Source organism: Ornithorhynchus anatinus, chromosome 12 (assembly GCF_004115215.2).
Source record: "Ornithorhynchus anatinus isolate Pmale09 chromosome 12, mOrnAna1.pri.v4, whole genome shotgun sequence".
NCBI lineage: Eukaryota > Metazoa > Chordata > Mammalia > Monotremata > Ornithorhynchidae > Ornithorhynchus > Ornithorhynchus anatinus.
In genome coordinates, this window is record NC_041739.1 from 21,796,462 (window position 1) to 21,816,053 (window position 19,592).

Here is a 19,592-nt window from a genome sequence, read left to right on the forward strand (position 1 = left end):
GCATTACTCATTGCACCAGGAATAATCATATGGGGTGGGTGGGTGGTGAGGAGATGACACATGTGGCCCATAGACTCTGTTTTGCCCATCCCTGCCTTAAAATAGAGAATTTCAAATCTCAAGTAAAAGCATTGTCAAGTAGTAGTAACTTCTAACAACTCCCCAAATTTTTAAGGACCATGGGGTAAATCTGTTTTGCCCATCTCTGCCATAAAAGAGAGTATTTCAAATCTCAAGTAAAAGCATTGTCACGTAGTACTAACTTCTAACAACTCTCCAGATTTAAGGAACATGGGGTAAATAATTTATCGTCTCAGTTGGTGAAGAGGAAAGTACAATGATTTTGTATCCTTGGATGAAGAAGGAACTAGGAAATTGGAAGGGACAGGTACCATATTTTCGTTAGAAATGAAGCAATAGTTGTCAATAAGCTATTATTGATCATTTGCCCCCTAGGGAAGGGTCTGAAAGCAGCCTTGCTTTTACAGTCGGAGATGTGGAAACAGATCAAGAATATATAAAGACGAGTGTATGAGAAAAATATTTGTCCATTTTAATTTATTGTTTTTCGGAAATGACTGGCTCTTGTTGCAGTGTAACGCCATTTAGTGCGAAGGTGAAATTTCAGATGTTAATTCTGACAGTGGGGTTTGTTTTTTTAAGTTAATTTGAAAACTCAGTAGTGGCAATGTAATCTAATTCACGTTGATATGTTTAAGTAGAAGTTACTATTAATCTCAATTTAGCTACTCTTTCCCACCCCCGAACTCCCCTTTTTTTTATTTACTAGTTTGTGCAGTGGCAGTACGAAATTGTTTAGAATGTCAGCAACATTCACAAGTGAAACCTAGGGGAGAGACACTGAAAGGCCATAAAACAATGCAGAGTCTGGTAGCCATGGGGAAATCTGCAGCAAAGGTAAGCATACAGTATTAATTAGTTTTAAGCAAACATACATACTGTAATCTCATGTTTTAGATCTTAAATTTATTTTCTTTAACCCCTTTAACACGAATTGAAATCTCCAGGCAAATAACTATGACAGAGGTATAATGCGGTTATTTCAAACTATAAGCACACCACTCAAATATTTATGTATTTAAACCACACAGTTACAATTTATCTGTGCTTAATCGTTTCTGCTTCTTTTCCAAATGTTTATTTTTCTAGTTTCCCCCGTATCCTTTTCCTTCACATAGATAATTTGTACAGCTTCTAAGGTCTCCAGCTCACCCAGCGATGCTCAGTAGCATAAAGTCAGGCGTGCTAGCTTTGGGGCCAGAGATTTTTTGCAAATGGAATCAAGGGGAACTTTTCACCGTAATGCTTTATGTTTCTTGATTACCTGTCTGTTTTTAAAAATCTGTGTATTTTTTAAACAGAGTCCTGTGGATGTTGTGACTGGGGGTATATCTCCAGTACGGGACCTTGACAGACTTCTACAAGACATGGATATTAACCGGCTTAGAGCAGTAGTCTTCAGAGACATAGTAAGCATCATTCTTTCATTTGCTTTGTAGAAACTGCTCGTCTTCTGGCAGCCTGATGCAACAGGTTACACGAGCCTGAGAAGCAGTGTGGCTTAGTGGAAAGGGCATGGGCCTGAAAGTCAGAAGGATTTGGGTTCTAATCCCAGCTCTGCCACTTGTCTGATGTGTGACCTTAGTTTAGTATAGTGCCTTGCTCATAGTAAGCACTTATCAAATACCATTAAAAAACACCCACAAACAAGCCAAAATAAAGGTAGCTGGCTTTAGGATGATGCAAGCTGTAAAATAACTGAATTATAACCAATCAGTGGTATGTATTGAGCATTTACTAGAGTACGGAACAGAGTTAAGACATGTTCCCTGTCCAAGATTAGTTTACAGTGTAGAGGATGGGCTTACAGTCTATAGTGGATGCTTCACGGGGATTCATGGAAAGCGGCCCTTGACCCAATTTTATAAAGACAGTACAAGAGCACGGGCTTGGGAGTCAGAGTTGGTGAGTTCTGATCATGGCTCCTCCACTTGTGTGACCTTGAGCAAGGCATTTCACTTCTCTGGGCCTCAGTTACTTCATCTGTAAAATGGGGACAGGAGACTGTGTCCAACCTCATTCACCTTGTATCTACCTAGTGCTTAAAACAGTGCTTGGTACATAGTAAGAGCTTAACAAATACCACAATTATTATTATTATTATTATTGTATAAGGGAGGAATACGTCTGCGTAATTCCTCTTGCTCAGGTTATATCTTCCTATGGGACTAACAGTGAAATATGTGTCTTTTGCATTTGACTAGTTTTTAAAAAACCTCCCCATTCATGAAAAATAATGAAATCATTTAAATTATGGGAATCAGATCATTGGAAATTAAGTATTTTTAGTTAGTCCCCTGTTTTAATAGGTAAGTAAATTGCTTGTTCTTTTAAAACCAAATGAGCTCATCATCCCAGTTGAGGTCAAAAAATAGGTACTGTATTCAGATTGTTTTGGTTTCTGAATAGAGAAAGATGTGCAGAAATTACATTGTAAAGGAATATATCCTCATTTTCTCTGCAATTTCATCTAAATGGTCTTAGAAAATGGATATCATATTTTTCAGGACCTTCAGGAAGTACATGCCACATTTTCTAATTTGCCATTAATCAGAAGTGTCTAGCCTTAAATTCCTCTGTTTTGGGATAGTTTTTCTTGAACTATCACCAGGGGAGCAGGAATAAAGTTGATTGTGCTCCTGTTTTCCTAACTAGCAATTCAAATATAACACCTGAAAGACAGTTGTGTTTGCTCAGATTTCCTACCCCAAGTATAACAGACCATTTTATTTAATTTTTTTAGACCAGCTTTCTGACCTTGGACCCACTTATCTCCCAAGCTCTCCACAGTTATTTTAAATACTATATAATATAGCATTTTAAGACATTATGTCTTCTAAGGGTTTGACCTACATTTATGCCACACCACATGTCTAGCGCTATTTTTTGTGTATGCATATGAAGATATTTCAGCATATATTTTAACTTTGAACATGGTTCAGAAAACGCTACAATGGAAAATGACCTTTTCTTTTCCAGGAGGATAGTAAACAAGCTCAATTCTTGGCATTGGCTGTAGTGTACTTTATCTCTGTCCTCATGGTGTCAAAATACAGAGACATTTTGGAACCTCAAAATGAGAGGCGCCAACCTCAACATGACCAGTCGTTCAAGGAAACCGATATTGGAAGTGGGGATTTAGCACCTACTGGTAAGGTTATCTCACTCTAGAATGTCGAAGTATACCCACGTTGACGTTTATAGATTTATAAATATGTTACTAAGAAAAAGTTCTCAACTAAATTAGAATCCCAGAGAAAATTTCAAGAGAGAGAATACTGAGTTACATTTTTGTATAAAGGTAACGTTGCGGACAAATTCCGCAATCATTCAGTTTACATATTGACTGTCCACTGGGGACAAAACTGTATGTAAGTGATTTTGAGGATACCACAGAAGCAAGACAGGTTGTGGTTCTTTTCCTTTAGGGAGCTTAAAATCTAAAGTAATCCATATATATGACATGAAAGAACCAGGGTACTAGCTGTTTGGGAGAAGATAGAGGTGGAATCCCACATTAAGGTAGATTTATATTCTTTAGTGCAACCACATTGGTCAACGTAGTGCCCGTGCATTCAACAGTTTTCAACGTCGCATCATGCTCTGTCCAGATAGGTATAAGTTGTTGGAAAAAACATCCCTAATTTCTCTATTGAAAATGAATAGTAAAAACACACACTGTGGAAGAACTGCATGCGTATTTTGCGGCAGGAGTTCGCAAGCAGTTTTTAAGCCTTCCGGAATTGCATTGGGAATACAGTCTAAGCTAATTTGACCTGTGACTCCCTGAGAATATAATTGAAAATTGCTGTGCAATGCAGAAAGAAATAGGTGTATAATGCAAGTATTGTCAAAATAAAAGTTAGTGCTAGAATATATTTAATTTTGAAGTGGAAATACTAATGACTACTTTGTATAGATCCAACTTTATAGATGAGATACTCTTGCATTATCTTTAGACTTTTAGTGAAAATTTGATTGGTATGAGAGATATAATTGTACATTTTGAAGAAATTAATTGAATTTGTCTTTTCTGATTAGTTAATTTTTTGTTTTATGATGATTACTAGGATTCAGCATTTTTTCTGGATTAAGACTCAACAGTCACCAGAGTTAGAAATTTTGACCTTTACCTCTTTATCTCTTTCTCATTTAATCTAAAATATATAATATATAAATATATATGCGTGAAGTTTTCTTTCAATACCTTTTGGTCTTGTGTAAGTGAGTTTGATAATTACAAATAAGATTAAGGGGGAAGCCTCCTTGTCAACTTTGATTTTTCACTCCTCACTGACAGATGATGAATTTATTTATTTAGCCCTGCTCTGGTGATTACCGGCCTTGAATAAATCATTTCTGAGACAATGACAGTTGTCCTTTTGCTTGTTTCTTAGAGGATGGATTTTCAAAAAAAACACCTCATATATTTTAATTTCAGGAGCAATATGTACTCTTTTGTATTTGTATTTTTTTGGTGTGGATTCTCCTTAAAAGTAAATATGAAGTTATCTTCATTTCCCCCCCTCCCCTCTTCTGTTTTGGAATAACAGATGTGGAAAACACATCAGCAGCTATTGGTCCTTTGACACCCCCATCAGTGGAAAATCCTGAAATAGCACCATCTGTTCGAAGGGACTCAGGCATTGGGGATGAAGCCGCTTCAGGCTTAGGAAGCGCAGTAGATGTGATTACTGAAGACGGACTTCCGATTGTCAGTGCTGGTCCAGACGCAATAAGTGAAGTACTGTGCGCTCTCTCTTTAGAGGTCAACAAATCTCACGAAAGTAAAAATGATGGAGGGGCCGAGTTGGAAAGCAAGGCTCCCTCATCTGCGCCGGCTGCCAAAAACGTCAATGTTAAGGACATACTCCGAAGTTTGGTCAGTGCCCCGGCAGATGGGGCCACAGTGGATCCTGCCCTTTTGCCCCCAACCTGCCTTGGCGTTCTTGGTGATCTGTCTACTGAGCAACCTGTGCAGTTCCGGTCCTTTGACAGGTACTGAATTCTCTTCCCCCATCCCCCCTACCCCTCCACCCTCTCAGATAAAAAAAACTTAGCATTTTTTAGCAAAAATACACCATTCAGGGAGGAGAAAAAGCATTTTAGTAATTCAGATGCAGCCTTATAAAGAACTCAAAACTTGTAGCTATATTAGGAACTTCTTTTTGACTGTCAAATGGTATACACATCTTCCCTGTGTCATTAATACTGAAAGCTTTATTCGGGTGTAACAGTGTACATCAGATGCAATTTCTGTTTACTAGAGGGCAACGGTGTGAACAAGAAAGAGATTCAAGATTCGTGTCCTTTTGCAGCCAAATAGTCTAGGTCTCATAGAAAGGGAGAAGTAATAGATGTAATCTATCTAGAATTCAGGAAGGTTTTTGTTTCTCTCCCATATGACAAGCCCTTGAAAAATTTGGAAAGTATACTTTGACATTGCTGTTGGGTAGGTGCGCAGGAGGTTGAAAGGGCAGAAATGGCTCAGCGTCTACCTGGAGGAACATGTATAAGAGGAGCAAATGAAGGACCCTGGTGTAGTTCTAGTGATATTTTTCTTCCTGGCCTAGGTAAAGTAATGAAGAAGTATAAGGTCCTTTAGACTTGAAGCTCCTTGTGGCCAGGGAACTATCTACTGGAAGCATTGTGCCCTAGTGGATAGATCTCGGGCCTGAGTTCTAATCTCAGCTTCGCCACCAATCTGCTGGGGGACCTTGGGCAACTCATTCATTTCTATGGGCCTCAGTTACCTCATCTGTAAAATTGTGGTATGTAAGTGCTTACCAAGTGTCAAGCACTGTACTAAGCACTCAGGTAGATAAAAGATAATCAGATTCCAGATGGGTTGCTCAGTAAAAGTAGGAGGGAGAACAGGTTTTGAATCCCCATTTTGCAAATAAGGGAACTAAAGCACAGAGAAGGTAAGTGCTTGCACAAGGTCACACTGGAGACCGTTGGTGGAGCTGGTATTAGAACCCAGGTCCTTTGACTCTCGGGCCCATGCCCTTCCTTTGTCTCTCAGGCCCATGCTCTTTCCACAAGGCCATGTCATTTATTTCAGGTGAAGGTGAGTTTGAAATGATAGATGTTAGCCTAGTTTCTGAATCTCTGCCAATGCCACTCAGCTCCACAAGTGCAGGCGTGGAGGAAGTGGGTTTTGGAAGTGATTTGGGGTTGGATATTTGGGGAGCAAGAGGGATGGAGGGAGTTTGGTGTTCATTTTCTCCATCTTCAAAGCCTAATTAAAATCACACCTCCTCCAAGTGACCTTCCCCGACTAAGTCCTCATTTCTGCTTCTCCCACTCCCTTCTGCATCATCCTTGCACTTCGATTTGCATCCTTTAAGCACCAACCCTCAGCTCCACAGTACTTATGTGCACACCTGTAATTTATAATGATGGCTGTCTCTTCCACTGGACTGTAAGCTGCTTGTGGGCAGGGAATGTCTACCCTATTCTTTATATTGTATTCTCTCAAGCGTTTACAACAGTGCTCTGCATACAGCAACTGCTCATGGTTGGTAGGTTGATGAGAGGATGGTGGATACATAGAGGAGAAGACTCTAAACCTGTCTTTGAGGATACTCGCTTAACATTATTCTCTGGTCCAGATTTTGGTGGCACATATTCTCGAGTTTTTCAGAAGAATCTCTGGGATGAGGCTAGGTCATCAACTTGCTAATGAACTCCTACTATTCTTTCATTCCATTCTCGTCATTGTAGAAACATTTTCTCCAGGATTGACTTCCCTTTGCACTTAGCAGTCTTCAGATGTTAGCCAAGTTATGCTGGGGCTGTTGTATGAAATATTGGTCTTTAGCGAAAGTGCCAACCATCTCTTTATCATTCCTTGAGAAAAAGGGCAGTCCATGTTCCAAAAACACATCCCTCTTTAGTTTGATCAGTCTTCAGAACCTTTACAGTGTTGAATACAGTGTTTGGCATGTAGTAAGTGCTTAACAAATACCATCATTATTATTATTATTGTTTCTAGAATGATTATGAACTCAGGGTTATGTGAGGCTAATCTGAAAAGTTTTCTTAATGGTGAGTTTTCATTTAAAAGAATGGTGCAAGCCAGAGCATGTTGGCAATGGTTTCTTGTTTGGAGAAAAATGAGTAATTTAGCTTTAAAAAATGGAAAGCTCAGTCTGTTGAGGGGAATGGGATAGCACATAAAGAGGGACAGGAAGAATTTGTGGTTAAACTACAGGATGTTTGACAGCAAATTACAGCTAATTTATTCACTAAATCATTTGGTGCTGAAGGAAGATACTAGGCAAAGACATTGGCAAGAATGTCTAAGTCACTGTTGCAGATATGCAGTCTACAAGAAGAGTAGGTCAGTGTGCAACTCCCATCCAAAGGGTTCCAGAGAAAATCATTGGAATAAATGACTATCAAGACTGATAAATTGGTAGAATTTATAATCAAGTTTATCGTAGCAGAACCCAACCATGCTGAGGAAACATATTGTAATTTCTATAAAGGGAAAGTATGCTTCACCAATGTGCTGGAGTTATTTTAAAGTGTTTAATAATAACGTGGACTGAAGGAATTCTGGACAATAATACATTTAGAATTTCAGAGGGTTTTCAGAAAAACTGCATAGTAAATCATGGGATAGAAGGGTATATTCTATCATGTCTTAAAATGGGGGAAACTATTAGTGGAATTGAGGTCTGATGACAAATTTGGTCTGTCACTGAATCCTTTTGCTTCTCCCTTCACAACATGTCCAGAATATGCTGAAGCAGCATGGCCTAGTGGATAGAGCATGGGCCTGGAGTCAGAAGGACTTAGTTTCTAATTCCGGCTCCACCTGCAGCGTGACCTTAGGCAAGTTTCTTGTCATCTTTGTGCCTCAGTTACCTCATGTATAAAATAGGGATTGATTGTATATCCCTTGGGGGACGTAGACTCTGTCCAACCTGATCAGCTTGTATCACTCTTTGCTCTTAGTCCGGTGCCTGGCACATAATAAGCACTAACCAAATACCATAACTAAATACAAAAAAACTATCCCTTTCTAGCCATTCAAATTGCTACCATCTTGTCCAAGCACTTATATCCTGTCTTGACTGTTGCGTCAGCCCGTTCTTGCTCATATCCTTGTCTCTACTCTTTTCCATTTTCCAGTCCATATTGCAGCCTGGATCATTTTTCTGAAACATCTTTTTGCACCCTACTTCTTACTCCTCAGAAAATTCCAATGAGGGCACATTTCCCTCCTCATCAAGCAGAAACTCCCCGATTTTTGGTTTTAAAGCCATCCATCAGTTCTCTTTCCCACTGTTTATCCTCACTCTTCTCTCACACCCTCTGCTTCTTCAAGACAACTTGCTCACTGAGTGAGCCTCGTTTTTGCCTCTCTGGCTGCTGATTTCTTGTTCATTCCCTTCCTTTCTCCTGTTGACATGTTCACCTGTTGACATGCTCACCTGTTCACATCTATCAAAACACAGCTCTTCTCCATGAAGCCTTCCCCGCCTGATCTCTCATTTTATCCCCTACTGCCTTCAGCACTTCCAGTTCACCTAAGCAATGCCATTGTACTTTATTTGCATCCCTGTGATGGTAATTCATTTTATTCTCTGTTGTCCTGCTATATTGTCTGCATCCTCAGGGCAAGAATCATGTCTAGAAATTTTCTGTTACTTTCCCAAGCGCTTAGTACATTTCTCTACACAGAGAAATCTCTCAAAAATACTTTCAATTGTTCCTACAAGTACACTGATCAGTCAGTTTGACAATTGCTCTTTTCATTCTCTAATCCTAGTCATGTGGATGAAGCATTCAAGGCTTCAAAAAATTTTTTCCTCAAACATCCCTAACTTGCCCCCTAGTCAATCAACTTCCTATCCATGAACACTTTTTGAACCTTCTGATATTTTTCAGCCTGTACAACTTACAGTGGTAATGGATTCCATATGGAATCGTGATTCCGTTTTGGCCTGTCCACCCTTTTCCTGATTTTTGAAAGCTTTAATCATGCACCCACTTTAGCCTTTGTTCTTTCACTCTGAAGAGCCCTAATCTTTTCAGTCTGTCCTCATAGGGAAATCAGGTGCCCCTCCAACCTCCCCTTCCTTCTCCTTCCCCTCCCCCTACCATGAATTACTGTTATGACTTTTCATTGAACACTGTCATAAAGAATTGGGAAAAGAGAATATGCAGTGATATGATATCGGGCTTTCAGAATAGTGAAATTGCTGGAAGATCTAATAAAGCTGAGTGAATGGGAAGAAAGTAGCAGATGAACTTCATTATGAGCAAGTGCAAGGTAATTCATCGAAGAAAATGCAATCCAAACTGCGACTGCATGATGATAGGCTCAGATCATTAGCCGTCAGACTGTTCCTTCTGTAGCATAGGAGGCAACAGCAGAAAATGGTAACACAATGCTGGGCATCCTCAGGAAAGATATAGGAAATAAAACAATGCAGTTCAGGTGTTGTTTTTTTTTTAAAAAAAACCAAAACATTTAAGAATGACAAGTTAATATAAATACTTCACTGACACTTATGCGCCTCGAAAAAATCAATTATAAAATCCCTGGAAATGGTAATGAACAAGCCTGAATAAGGTGAAAAAGTCTCAAATAGCTAAGGAGTCATTTGGTTACACAAAATGGAATTTCTCATTTCTGGAGAAATTGAGGTAGAAAGGAGCAAGCTATTTAATTCTCACATAAGTGATGGAAGTCCAAGGATTAGGGGGCACAGAGTAGGAACTAGTAGGCATTGAATGACATGGAAGGACAGGAAGAATATCCCTGAAACTGTTCATGCTTCAGGAGTGGGAACAAGAGCAGTCCAAAAAGCCAGTCAACCATGCTGCCAGAATGGCCATTAATAGTGATGTTCCTGGCTAATGCCAGCGAGGGCACTTGGTGTTTGCCCAATATTATATATCAATTAATCATATTTACTGAGCACTTACTATGTGCAGAACATTCTGTTAAGCGTTTGGGAGAGTATAATACAATAGGGTTGGTAGACATGATCCCAACTTATGCTAAGCACCTAGAAAAGAAAGGTTATGATCCCCGAATAATATCCTATTACACTTCCTAAGAGGAATATAGGGGTTGAAGAATTCTTCATACTTGTCAGCGTATTGCGCCTACTCAAATATTTTGATAAGCTGTGTTTTTTTAACCAGTAAACACAATAATATGTCGGAGCTGTAAGATAACGTATAATCAGTGTTGAAGCTTCATCGGTCTTAAAACTGGAATAATGTTTTGTAAGTAAAAAGGTGATTTGCGGTGTTACAAAATTCAAGACGCTGCAGGTTTCAGCAGTTTGCTGTGAACTCTTTCAGGAAACGACTTTGGCTAGAATTTTAAATTTGTGTCTCAAGGGAATCACTAAGGTAGGAAGTTCATTGGGAAATGTTGGAAGAACTGACTTGAGGATGATCTTCCAAGTCTGGTTTGCATTTAAAGTATTGTCTAGAGGCAAAAGCAAAGCTCAGTGGGCTAACATGAGATTTTTTTTTCTTAAAAAACAAAACAGAGACACCTTATTAACCGTCAGCCCCGTGTAGCAGTATACCAGTGGAATACTCTGGGAATTTCAAAGCATCCCTCTGATCATGCATTTATCTCAGGAATGTTGTGTCAGAAATCAGAACTCTCCTCATATCTTAAGGATTATCAACTTCCAAACCATAGCTGGAAAGGATACAGTAACAGCTATGTGAGTGAAGCCTTGCTGAAAGGCTGCCAGGTTGAGGGCCACGGCAAACGACAAGGTGTGTGTGTTCATTCCCATGCCAAAAATCTCCCCCTTATCTTACATGAAGATCCACTCAGGTGATTAGTGGGTGCCAGGGGTTTATCTTGATAAAGTTCAAGGCCTGGTCTGGCTCTTCAACTAGATCCTTAGAGACTGGAAGTGCTGGAGTCAAGAGTCAGGTTTATTCTGACCACTTGTCCTTTTGAGAGGTTTCTAACCTTAGACACAGTGGAGTTTTTTTTACGCGACATGTACTATACCCAGTTTAAAATCAGATGTCTGAAATGGAACTTTTCAAAATATGATGTTTAGGATGCTAGTACCTTGCTTGTCTAAAGTATACCTCACAAAAAGTCTTTAAACATTTAAAGTGAGGGTTTTCTCTTTAATGCATGCTACTGTGATTTTTTTCCCCCTAAAATTTAAAATGATCTTTTAATGTGATTACTCTCATTTTAAAGACAACCCTGTCTGATATCAAATGCATTTGTGCCACACTGAGCATTAAAAATGCTGTCAGTTCTTGAAACCCCATTAAACTGTCATGTACTTTCACTTCATTTTTCACCCTCATTGTTAAATATTGAGGAATCTGTGTCAAAAAGAAGAATGCAGGTCAGTCAAATCAGTGTAAATATCATTTATTTATAAACTTGATGAAATGTGAGGCCAAATTACTGCATTTTGATTATTTACTGAAGTGTTTTTTTTAAATCTGTAGATATTCTTTAGATTGCATATGCAGAGGATTGATCCTTAAGGAATATCCCTGTCTTTGGATCTTAAAGTGTGTTATATTAAAAAATGTGTCAGTCATATAGAGCCAATATGATTACCTAGCCTTTAATAATGCTAAAAATCCATTCCTATGTTGCCAGTTTTTGTTGTGGCCCATATCTTGTGTTTCACCATCATTAAAAAAAAAAAAAAAAGTGATAGTTACAGCTCCTCTGGGGGCACTTCCTAGTAGAACTGCAAGAAGGCAGTTGAAAAGGTAGTTTCCATACAGTTTCAATATGGCCGGAATCTACACCCCATGGACATGGACCCTCAATGGACTAAGCTCAGCTTGCAGTTCTTCACTTTGGGCATCAGGATAGGCCAGAGCCAAATTTGCCCTATGCCACTGAATGCCCACTTCAATTCTCCATTTGAGTTCTCTTCCATGTCAGGGAGAGGGAAGTGTTTCCTTCAGATATGGTGCTGTCGCATGTCCATGATTTTACAGAAATGAGCTGCCTCTGTGTAATTATGCGTGTTTACACCCTTTAGACTGTAAACTCGTTGTCTTCCAACTCTGTTGTATTATATTCTCCCAAGTATTTAGTACTTAAGCACTTAGAAGCACCGTGGCTCAGTGGAAAGATCCTGGGCTTGGGAGTCAGTGGTCATGGGTTCTACTCCTGGTTCCGTCACTTGTCTGCTGCGTGACTTTGGGCAAGTCACCTAATTTTTCTGTGCCTCAGTTCCCTCATCTGTAAAATGGGAATTGGGACTGTGAGCCCATGTGGGACAACCTGATTACCTTGTATCTACCCCAGTTTTTAGGACAGTGCTTGGAACATAGTAAGTGCTTAACAAATGTCATTATTATTATTATTGTTACAGAGCTCTGCACATAGTAAGCACTTAGTAAATGCCATTGATTCTGTAGTAAGATGCAGCCCACTGGGGTCAAAAGAACTGTGGATGCATGGATTTTTTTTTTTTACTTGCACATTATGGGCCTATTGCTGAGCTAAGTGTAGAATTGAGCTAGGCTTTTTGAGTTGACTGGCAAAATTTCAGATTTCCCAGGGTTTGGCTGCTACTGATTGGGATTAGGTATTCTGTCTGAGTTGGTAGCTTTGAAATTTGACTAAGGAGCTTGGAAAAGCCTGTGCTCACCATGCTCAATCTGGGAGTACAATGAAGTTTGAAGTAGACACATCCATCAGTAAAATTAGCTTCTTTTAGCTCTTCAACACCAGTATTTCGTACAGCTTTCTCACCCTTTGCAATAGTACTTCAGTTTTTTGTGCATGCTCTGAGATCGACATGTGCGGTTTTGTCATACACAAGTCCCTTGTACAGCCACTATATAGCTTCACAAACTGATTTTCTGTTTACTTTGATATGAGACAGTGTGTATTTGTTGGGAAAATGAGGCCTAATGAACAATAATAATAATGTTATTTGATAAGCGCTTGCTATTTGCACTCTGCTAGGCACTGGAACAGCTAGGGCCTGTAAGCCAGATGTCTTGGGCTGTATTTCTGACTCTAACGTTTTTCTGCTGTGTGGCCTTGGGCAAGTCACTTAATCAGTTGTATTTACTGAGTGCTTACTATGTGCAGAACACTGTACTAAGCACGTGGAAGCATACAATATAACAGACTTGGTAGATGTGTTCCCTGCCCACAGCACTTAACTGATCTGTGTTCAGTTTCCTCAACTACGAAGTGAGGATTCAATACCTGTTCTCCCTTCTACTTGTCTGTGAGCCCCATGATGAACATGTATCTACCCCACTGCTTAGAACAGTGCTAGACACATTGTAAGAGCTTATGAATACCATTAAAAAAGAGACCATACCTGAGTTACTGTTTGCAATGTACAGAAAAACTTTATAAGAGCATAAATCTGGCAGTTAATTGCACTGAAATGTCTCCATTCAAATGAACATAAAATGAACATAATGCAATGTATCTGGTTTGGTTGACAGAAAGAACAATTGCTTTGTAAAAATGTTACCATTAAATTGTTTAAATTCATAATAGATTATTATTGATATATAAAGATATATCCCAGGTTCCAAATGATTATAGTATTTTGGAATCTGAAGCTACACCCTGCATAATTGGAGCTCAGGATCTACAAACCCCTCTTGACAATGTGTCCAGTTGCTTTAGGAAATATAGTTCTTGTCTTGCCCTTTGACTCCACCACACCTCTTCCCAGTCAACGATGTGCAGGCTGGGCTTTTTGCCTCATCAGAGCACGCGAGGGATGTAGCTTGCGCAGTCTGTCTTGGTTTTGGTGGAGGCAGAAACGAGGTAGCGACAGCACCGGAGGGATTCACTGTTATTCCTCACAGCTTTCGTTTGGATCCTTTGCAGTTAGAAATGTCTCCAAGCTAAAGCAGCACCCTGTCTTCATGGTGATGAAAGCTGACAGACAGCTAGAATAGGGACAAAGGTGATGCGGGGAGGAAGTGGGAACTGTGCCGATAGAATGGCAAAAGTGTAAGTGGCCTCGTCTAACCAAACTGGCTCCACTGAGTCCTGGCTGAAACTCCCATAACATTTTCCTTCCCCCATCTCCACCCCTCTCTGGAAGCAGTAATGACACATGGTTTGAGCAGGGCCATGTAAGTCCATGGTCTATTAAAAGTAATTGTTAATAATTAAAAGTTGAGGGAATGTGGTTCGGAGAAGTGAAGCAGCATGGCCTAGTGGAAAAAGCATGGGCGTGGGAGTTAGAGGACCTGGGTTCTAATCCCATTTTACTCTTTGACCTTGGGCAAGTGACTTAACTTCTCTTTGCCTCAGTTCTTCTGTTCTCCCTCCTACTTGGACTTTGGGGCCTATCAGGGAGAGGAACTTTGTATAACCTAATTCAATTGTATGTACCCCACTGTTTAGAACAGTGTTTGACAGTAAGCGCTTAAATGCCATTAAAACAAGTGATTTACTGTTTAATCTTGAATTATCTGAGGAGCCCAGAATCAATCAGTGGCATTCATGCAGAGCACTGTATGCGCTTACTGAATGCAGGGCACTATACTAAGCTCTTAGGAAAGTACAATAAAACAGAAAGTTGGTAGACATGACCCCTGCCCACAAGGAGCTTTCAACCTCTAGTGGGAGATGGACATTAAAATAGATTATGGATAGCGAAAATGGTAGAAGAGAAGAATGTTAACATAAGTACTATGGGCTGGAGTGAGTTTTGGGGTTTGGCCTAGGATAGAACTGTGCAAATTACTTTTAAATCAATGGGAAAACAAATCCTGCAATCTGACTCTTCACAATACATCCCCAATTTAAAGGAACATGTTGTGGACGTATCTGATGTGTGACTATATTTGCAATGCAATTTGATCGTGTAAGTTAATAGTGTTTTTAATGGTGTTTAAGTGCTTGCTGTGTGTATGGGGTTCTCAGTCTAGAGAGGAGGGAGTAGGATGTAATCCTCATTTTAGAGATGAGGAAAATGAGGCACGGAGAAGTTAGGTGACTTGACCAATGTCATAGACCACACAAGTGGCAGAACTGGTATTAGAATCCAGGTCCTCTGACTCCCAGCCCTGTGTTCTGCCCACTAGGCCATTCTGCTTCTCAGCATTTACTGTATTGTGTGTTATCACTTTAAAAATATGGTCATGTTATTTTGGGCATTAATGCCCAGAGCCTTATTTCCCACTGGAAACTAAACTTCATTTCAGTCCTCTTTTGCTAAATATTCAGTTTTCATGGAAGAATTGCACTAACCAGAATTTTTCAGAACTATCTTAGAGGCTGTCCAACCTATGCAAGGTGACAATAGCAGCACTTTTACTTTGAAGGAGATTCTGTTGTTCCGTAGCATTTAGAGCTTTACCAAGTCAGTCAATTTTTTAAATTTAGAGCACTGTAGAAAGTGCCAGGACTGTTGTGTTTGCATTCAGTTCTTTGACCAATCATTAGATGTTATGGCATTTTGAATCATTGTTTGTGCTTATGGGTTATAATAGCTGCTCTTCATTTTAAGTTAGAAGTGGTGTGTTGGATTTTCCACTTCTTAAAAATTTGTTCCTGGTCCAAGTCCATATAGCTGCAACTCAACCCTAACAAGTCCAAAGTGACATAGGACGTAGGAACAGCCAAAGGAGTAGAAGCCTTAAAATTTGGATGTGTTTTCTCATTACGATCAAGCAGTGCAGTGCCTTGACACTGGTTTGACTGATTATCGTTCTTGGAATCTGGCGTAGCCTTAGAAGCCAACACAATCCCCTGGCTTTTACTTTCAGTTTGCCAGAAGGCTTCTACCTCTTCTCCAAGGTGAAACCAGGCAACAGTGAAGCAGGTGTTTATCAGATCAAGCCTGGATTCAGAGAGTGTAGTATTCGAGACGATAGGCGCAAGGATAGAAGAAACGGCAGCTCGATTCCAAAAAGACATTTCTTCTGTAGTCATTCATTTTCTTCTTGAGCTAATTCCCTACAACCTGACCACTCTCTTCAAAGCTTTTAGTATGACGCATCCACGTCTGATCATAAAATGGACAACCTGTTCTCTGATGCTCTGATCACCTGGTGTTCAGCAAATAACATGTTCAATTTGGAAAAAGCAGTCTTGCCCCATCAGAAACCTTTACCTTCATGTACACTTTAATTTTAAAATTAACTTGCGCATATCCCTTCTCAACTTCTATTCCTAATTGCTTCGCTGCAGAGTTCTCTGCCAAAGAGGTCATTATAGTTCTTACTCCAAATACTGTATAATCTTGTACTCTCCCAAGTGCCTAGTATGGTGCTCTGCACAAGTTAAGCGATCAGAAAATACGATTGATTCCACAATTTCTCCAGTGGCTGCCCATTATCATCCACTTAAAGCAAAAATGCCTTACCTTTGTCTCCACTGGAGTCTCCGCCTGTCATATTTGTCATTCCAGTCCGCATGCGTTGCTCCACCCGAGCTTATGGTATTATTAACATTACCTCCTCAACTCCGCAGCACTTATGTACATATCTTTAAATCATATATTATGAATTACTCATATATTATGAAATACTCATTTACAGTCTCCCCCTCAAGACAGTAAGTCGTTGTGGACAGGGAATGGGTCTGCTAACTGTTGTATTGTACTCTCCCAAGAGCTCAGGACAGTGCTCTGCAAGTAGTAAATGCTTAATAAATACCATTGATTGCTACACAGTTTTTAAAATCATTGGTAAATCATTTTTTTTTCATTTTTTCTGTTAACCTTTTCTCCCCCATGGCCACCCCACTTTTTTTTTTTTAGCTAACATCCTATAATAAAATATACAGCCTTATCCATCATCCTCAGAAAACACATATACATTCAATGGCACTCATGTGTTACTTGTCCCAGAAACAGATATTTGAAATAATGGAGCCTCTTGTCTATATTTATATGAAGGTACTGTACTAAATTCAGTTTGTAACTTACCAGCTAACTTTGTAATGGATCCTGCACATCCGTAATTTATATGCTTTAGATTTCCAATATAAATTTGGGATGCATCCTAAAGTAAAAGCAAGCAAGAATTTAAACATGGTGTTTTGGCTCTGGGGGGCTCAGGTGGCTGTTGCTTCTATTTTTTAGTGTATAGTTAACATTGGCAGTCACCCTTATAATGATGTGACGCCAGCTAAGCCCCAGAATATTGAAAAACAACTCTTAACACAAGGGAGTTTGATTTAATTGGCAGCAGTGTCTGGTCCTGTGTGACATTCACTGAAGTAAAAATGGAACATATCAAACTTCGAGGAGGTTTCCTTATGGAAGCATTTTAAAAGTATTTGGAGAAGAAAATCTTTTCCACTTTGAATGCATTTACTGGAATCAAGTATCTAACTTTATTCGGAAACTAAATACTTCAAAGCTATTATGGGAATACTTTGAGCTTGTAGTTATTGTACTGTCAACAAAAGATGTGATTAAATAAATTGAACGCTAAAGATTTTCGGCTTATGGTTAACACCAGGTAATTAAAAGTAAGCGCTGCAGTGGGAGTGCATTATATATATATCAGCTGTACTCTTTACCTCATTAGTTGGAGTTTTGCATGTTTATGGAGCTAACGTGCAATTAAAAATGCCTTTATATTATGCTTAACATGGTCCTTTAGATATTTCTATTATAATAGAGTTGCATCGGAACATCCTAAATACATATATCAGAATAACATGGAAGATGACTATTCATTCCTAACATGACATTTCCCATCCAGCTTATCTGGTGCACCGGATAAAACTTAAACTAACAGCTTGCACAGTCTTTTGGGGTTTCTATCTGCTCTGATATCTAGGTTACGTATACATTTAAAATTGCAAGATTTTACGGATGCGTTCTATTTATATTTAAATTTTGCAAGGTTTTCTTGACGACAGCTTCCATGTGAAAATGCATACAAATCTTTCTTGTACTCTTGATGCTGTTGTCTTTAATACTGAATGGAACTGCTTTAGCACACTGGGCTGTGGGACAAAATGTAAATTTTACTTGGTGAATAATAGAGCGTTTCAATCTTAACTTCATTTTAATGAAGTCCAGTTTGCAGTGGATGATTAAAGTTAGGCCTACCTCTAAAAGTAATAGCTTCTTGTAGAAAAGAATGTGTTGTCTGCAAGGGAGATTGCAATAACATAAGAAGTCATAAAATGTTTAAAAATACATGTTATGAGGAATACCCGCTACATCCAAAGATGATGCTAGTGTAAGTAGCCCTTGCCCACATCTCCCCTCGAGCCTGGAACTCCCTCTCCCTTCATACCTGACAGTCTTCCACTCTCTCCACCTTCAAAACCCTCCTAAAATCACATCTCCCTCAAGAGGCCATCCCAGACTAAGCCCTTTATTTCGCCTATCTCCTCTTCGTCGAGTATGAGCTGTGTACTCTTGTCCTTCTCCCACTTCCCTACGCTCCCACAATGAGTGTCCGTGACAAAGTGGACCCGCCAAGTCATGCAGGAGAGATGAACCTTTCAACTCCACTACAAATGCAGGGAGATGTAGTTTGAGTCTGAGAGTCTTTGTAGCAGGCTACATACACAGAAGCTTGATGTGGTTGTGTGATTGTCAGCACATCAAATGGTAGTCGTTTTTCCACTTGGGTGAAAAATTTGTCCAAGGTAGGTTGAACGACAACCTTCTTGTCTTCATAAAATACCTGGTAGCAGGCTTACTCATTCTGAACATGTCCAAGACTTGGACTTCCTTTTTTCCTAGGGTTAAAAATCATATTTGTAACTTCAGTTCTCTTAAAAAATCGATCCAAGATTTTTAAATCTCAAGTGGTGGGGAGGGATTATAACTACTTCATCTCTTCTGGTACATTGCAATGATGCATTGGATTTTTAAATTTTTACAAAGGTCCTCTTTGGGCAGTGATTTCTTGAAAGAGATGCTATTAACTCACTGCATCCGCATCATTCATTTCCAGTTTAAGTTTTCTCTTCACTGCAGCAGACTTGTTGGTTCTCTGCTCTGGGCATCTCTTTGACACCTTCAAAATATGGCATAAACTATGGACAGAGTATCTTCTAAAATCCACTCGTTTGCTTAATCTCAACCGTTCCATTTGAAAATATGTACAGATCTATTTTGTATTCTTGATGCCATTGTCTTTAATACTGAACAGAACTGCTTTACCACACTGGGATGTGGGTCAAGATGTAAATGTAAATTTTACTTGATGACTAATGGTGTAAACTGTTATAAACAGTTTATTAGACATATTAATATGTCATTCATATGACATGAACTACGGGCAGAGCTTCTTCTAAAATCCACTCATTGTTGTTTGTTTAATCTCAACCCAGGAAAGGAGGTGTTTGGGAGGGATTTGCTTGTGCTTGGCAGAAATATCAGGGAGGTTGAGTTTGTGTGTAGGATAAATGTGTTAGAACAATGTGTCAAACTATATTATACCTCTGGGGTAGTTGTACTGTGGGCTAGAGTAAGATAACAGACATTACTGGATGTTTCAACATGTTGTGTATCATTTGGGCCAAAGTATTCTGGGTTAAGGTATCATGAAGCCAGCTCTAGATCTCTTGA

At 39.4% G+C, this 19,592-nt stretch overlaps 1 protein-coding gene across 4 annotated transcripts in view; it reads left to right on the plus strand.

The window, feature by feature from the left end:
* LRBA (LPS responsive beige-like anchor protein) overlaps positions 1–19,592 on the plus strand; it is a 552,105-nt gene that overhangs the window by 114,187 nt on the left and 418,326 nt on the right. For all 4 annotated transcript variants that reach the window (XM_029076638.1, XM_029076639.1, XM_029076640.1 and 1 more), the window contains exons 27-30: positions 791–918; positions 1,383–1,490; positions 3,061–3,232; positions 4,635–5,079. In XM_029076638.1, the coding sequence (XP_028932471.1) occupies positions 791–918; positions 1,383–1,490; positions 3,061–3,232; positions 4,635–5,079 (853 nt within the window). The remainder of the gene's footprint in view (positions 1–790; positions 919–1,382; positions 1,491–3,060; positions 3,233–4,634; positions 5,080–19,592) is intronic.